Raw genomic sequence first — 4,322 nt, forward strand, 5'->3', positions numbered from 1 at the left:
TTTGGAAGAATGTCTGTATGTGCATATATGTTTTATAGTGTCTTTCTAGAAGTTTGGGCAAGAATATTGACATTCTAGCATGTGTATGTTTCTGAGGGTTGAACCAAGAGCCTCAACATGTTATATAATCATACTACCACTGAGTTATACCTCTAGCTCCGGCAAACAGTTTCTTCCAATTCTTCTTTTTCTTTTTTTGCCAGTTCTGGGGCTTGAACTCAGGCCAGCCCTCTTTGGGAAAGGGCTTTCTAAAGAATAGAGAATATAGGCTGGGAATGTAGCTTAGTGGTAGAGTGCTTGCCTTGCATGCATGAAGCCCTGGGTTCGATTCCTCAGTACCACATAAACAAAAAGCCGGAAGTAGCACTGTGTGGCTCAAAGTGGTAGAGTACCAGCCTTGAGCAAAGGAAGCTCAGGGACAGTGCCCAGGCCCAAGTTCGAGCCCCAGGACTGGCAAAAAACAAAAAAAACACTTGTTCAGATTTTTACCTATGCACCTTACAAGAAAACTTTTTTTCAGGGTGAAGAAGGGGAGTACAGTGAAGAAGAAAACTCCAAAGTGGAGCTGAAATCAGAAGCTAATGATGCTGCTAATTCTTCAGTAAAAGAAGAGAAGGGAGAAGAAAAGCCAGAAACCAAAGGCACTGTTACTGGAGAGAGGCAGAGTGGAGATGGACAGGTCGGTACGCTGCACAGTCCTCCATTTGGGGATGGAATGGGGCTCTCGACCTTGGAGAAGTGAGGAGTTTTTTTATCTGTCCTCCAGGAGAGCACAGAGCCTGTGGAGAACAAAGTGGGTAAGAAGGGACCTAAGCATTTGGATGATGATGAAGATAGGAAAAATCCAGCATACATACCACGGAAAGGGCTCTTCTTTGAGCATGATCTCCGAGGGCAAACTCAGGAGGAGGAAGTCAGGTAACATACAGTTGTGCTGCTGTGTAGTGTCTATTTAGTGTTTAGTATACGTCAGATGCTTTGCTAAGTGTTTTGCTTGTACTTTCATTTACTACTCAACATTTTAAGGTAAATATGTAATTATTCCCTCTGTACAGAGGAGGAAAGTGAAGCTTAGAATATTTGGTACCTTGTTGGAAGAGAAAATGAGAAAGAGATTTGGTAACTGTTGATGGAGAGCTGAGTCCAGACTCAGGGTAGACTGTCTCCAGAATCCATTTTTTTCCTGTCTTATTTTTTTATTTGTACATTTTTTATTTATTTACTTTTTCTGAGTCTCTTGCTGTGTAGCCTACATTGGTGGCCTTGAACTCCTTATTCTGTTCCTGGCTCCCATCTTCTCTTGGTCATCACAAGTGTGCTTTGTTTAATCCATGGCCTCTGAGGTATGCTGCACTTTAGGAAAATATGTCTTTCAAAGTTCTGATTGTCTCAAAGCACCTTGTCTTGGTTTTGTCCAGACCTAAGGGACGTCAGCGAAAGCTATGGAAGGATGAGGGTCGCTGGGAACATGACAAGTTCCGTGAAGATGAGCAGGCCCCAAAGTCCCGACAGGAGCTTATTGCGCTTTATGGATATGACATTCGCTCAGCTCATAATCCTGATGACATCAAACCCCGAAGAATCCGGAAACCTCGGTGAGGAAAATTGGAAGCACATATTATTGATATTTTTAAAAAGAATACCCCTACTTTTCTAAGTGTCTTCCTAACTTGTAAGTGAATGGGTGCGGAATATGGAATGTCTCCTTGATTCAGTTTATATCTCTAGTAGTCCTGTTATTTATTTATTTTATTTTTATTTATTACTTAATTTATTTACTTTGTATGTATGTATTTTCAATGTTTTAATTTCTTTTTTTTTTTTTAGATTTGGCAGTCCTCCACAAAGAGATCCAAACTGGATTGGTGAGCGGGCAAACAAGTCCCATCGCCACCAGGGTCCTGGGGGCACCCTACCACCAAGAACATTTATTAACAGGAATGCAGCAGGTACTGGTCGCATGTCTGCAGCCAGGAATTATTCCCGATCTGGGGGCTTCAAGGAAGGTCGTACTGGTTTTAGACCTGTGGAAGCTGGTGGGCAGCATGGAGGTCGTTCTAGTGAGACTGTTAAACATGATGCTAGTTACCGGTCACGGCGCCTGGAGCAGACTCCTGTGAGAGATCCATCTCCAGAAGCAGATGCTCCTGTGCTTGGCAGTCCCGAAAAGGAAGAAGCAGCTTCAGAGACACCAGCTCCTGTTCCTGACATTGCACCACCAGCCCCTGACAGACCCATTGAGAAGAAATCCTATTCTCGGGCCAGAAGAACTCGAACCAAAGTTGGGGATGCAGTGAAAGCTCCTGAAGAGGTCCCCCCTCCACCCGAAGGGCTGACCTCAGCACCTGCTGTCCCTGAAACTACCCCTCCATCTGCTAAGGCTGGCAACTGGGAGGCTCCAGTAGAGTCTGCTACAGGTGGACTGGAACAAGATGTGGCACAGCTAAATCTAACAGAACAGAATTGGGGTCCAGGACAGCCTTCATTCCTGCAGCCACGGGACCTCCGAGGTGGGTATTATAGGTCTTACGGCTATTTGAACTAAGTGAAATGCTTGAAGGCAGAAACTCACTTGAATTTGGATCTGAATATTCTGTCTTTTGAAGGAATGCCTTTCTAATTTCTTTAGTGTTCTAATGACAGAACTTTATATAATGTGGGTGTCTTTGAATACTTTGGAATGTGACCAGAGGAAGTAATACTTCACCCCAGTATCAAGGCTTGAACCCCTAGAGGCTAGTGAGTATCATACTGGATAACAGTTCCAGAAAGTGGCACTTTACCTACTGCCCTTTTTGCCAATTCTGCTTTGTCTTTGTGTCTCTAAAGAGATTGAGAGATCTCGGGCTGGGAAGGTGGCTCAGTGGTAGAGTGCTTGCCTTGCATGCATGAGGCCCTGGGTTCGATTCCTCAGCACCACATAAACAAAAAGAAAAAAGCTGGAAGTGGCGCTGTGGCTCAAGTGGTAGAGTGCTAGCCTTGAGCTGAAGAGCTGAAGGACAGCGCCCAGGCCCAGAGTTCAGGCCCCATGACCGGACCAAAAAAAAAAAAGATTGAGAGATCTTTTCTGTAGTTTCTGTAATATAGCTCAAACTTAAAGATTGGAAGTCCTCATTTGCATTAGGAGTCTTAGTACACTTTTGGTATATGTGAATTTTTAGCACGAAAAACTAGATCAACCAGAGTTGATCTCTAGAGAACACTTTCTGATGGATATCTTATTATCTTTGGAAGACCATTTGTAGAGCATTCCTTTTTTTGGGGGGTGGGGGTGGAGGGGTCATGGGGTTTGAACTCAGCCTGGGGACTGTCCCGGAGCTATTCAGCTCAAGGTGAGCACTCTATCACTTGAATTACAGTGACACTTCTGTTTTTCTGGTGGTTTATAGGAAATATAAGTCTCATGGACTTTACTGCCAAAGCTGGCTTTTGAACCATGATCCTCCTGAGTAGTTAGGATTTGGCATGAGCCACCAGCACCTGGCAAGCATTCCTTTTTCTCCTGAGTAATTTTTAGCCAGATTGGAATTTCTTCTCAAACTTCTTCCCAGCCACAGGACCTCTGTGATTAGGAGATAATCAAGTATATTTATAAAGCATCCAATTGCTGTTCAGAAACATTTAGACTAAGATTTTATAATAGGTTTAATAATATAATGTGTGATTGTAACCTCCCAGGGTTTCTATGCAGAAAAGTATTTGGTAGGAAAAATTTGAACTTGGTTTTTTGTTTTGTTTGTTTGTTTTTTTGTTTTTTTTTTTTAACCAAAGTTGGGGTCATATCTTTCATGTTCATTAATTACTGTTTTAATATGGTAAGCAGCCAGACACTAGTGGCTCACACCTATTATCATAGCTACTTGGGAGACTGAGATCTGGGATCAAGGTTTGAAGCCAACTCCAGGCAGGAAGGTCTGTGAGATTCTTATCTCCAGTTTATCACCCCCCCCAAAAAAAAGGAGGAGGTGGGGCGAGAGAAAGAAAGAAAGAAAAGAAAGAAGATGAGTAAGCTGGAAATATAGCTGTGGCTCACATGGTTGAGCACCAACCTTGAGCAAAAGCTAAGGGAAAGTGCCCAGGCCCTGAGTTTAAGCCCCAGTATTGCCACAAAAAAGAGAGATAGCAGTTTAAGATGTTAGTATTAGCTGGATGCCAGTGGCTAATGCCTGTAATTGTAGCTACTCAAGAGGCTGAGATCTAAGGATCATGGTTCAAAAAAGCCTGGGTAGGAAAGTCTTATCTCCAAGTAACTACCAGAAAACTGGAAGTGATGCTGTGACTCAAAGTGGTAGAGCACTAGCGTGAGATCAAGCTCCAGGACC

At 43.3% G+C, this 4,322-nt stretch overlaps 1 protein-coding gene across 1 annotated transcript in view; it reads left to right on the forward strand.

Annotated features, from left to right (window-relative positions):
- Nucleotides 1–4,322, forward strand: part of Casc3 (cancer susceptibility candidate 3) — a 16,881-nt gene that overhangs the window by 9,650 nt on the left and 2,909 nt on the right. Inside the window, exons 4-7 of the mRNA XM_013037131.1 lie at nt 521–679; nt 767–918; nt 1,419–1,595; nt 1,828–2,513. Of these exons, the coding sequence (XP_012892585.1) occupies nt 521–679; nt 767–918; nt 1,419–1,595; nt 1,828–2,513 (1,174 nt within the window). The remainder of the gene's footprint in view (nt 1–520; nt 680–766; nt 919–1,418; nt 1,596–1,827; nt 2,514–4,322) is intronic.

This window comes from Dipodomys ordii, unplaced genomic scaffold (assembly GCF_000151885.1).
Source record: "Dipodomys ordii isolate 6190 unplaced genomic scaffold, Dord_2.0 Scaffold7, whole genome shotgun sequence".
NCBI classification, from domain to species: Eukaryota; Metazoa; Chordata; class Mammalia; order Rodentia; family Heteromyidae; genus Dipodomys; species Dipodomys ordii.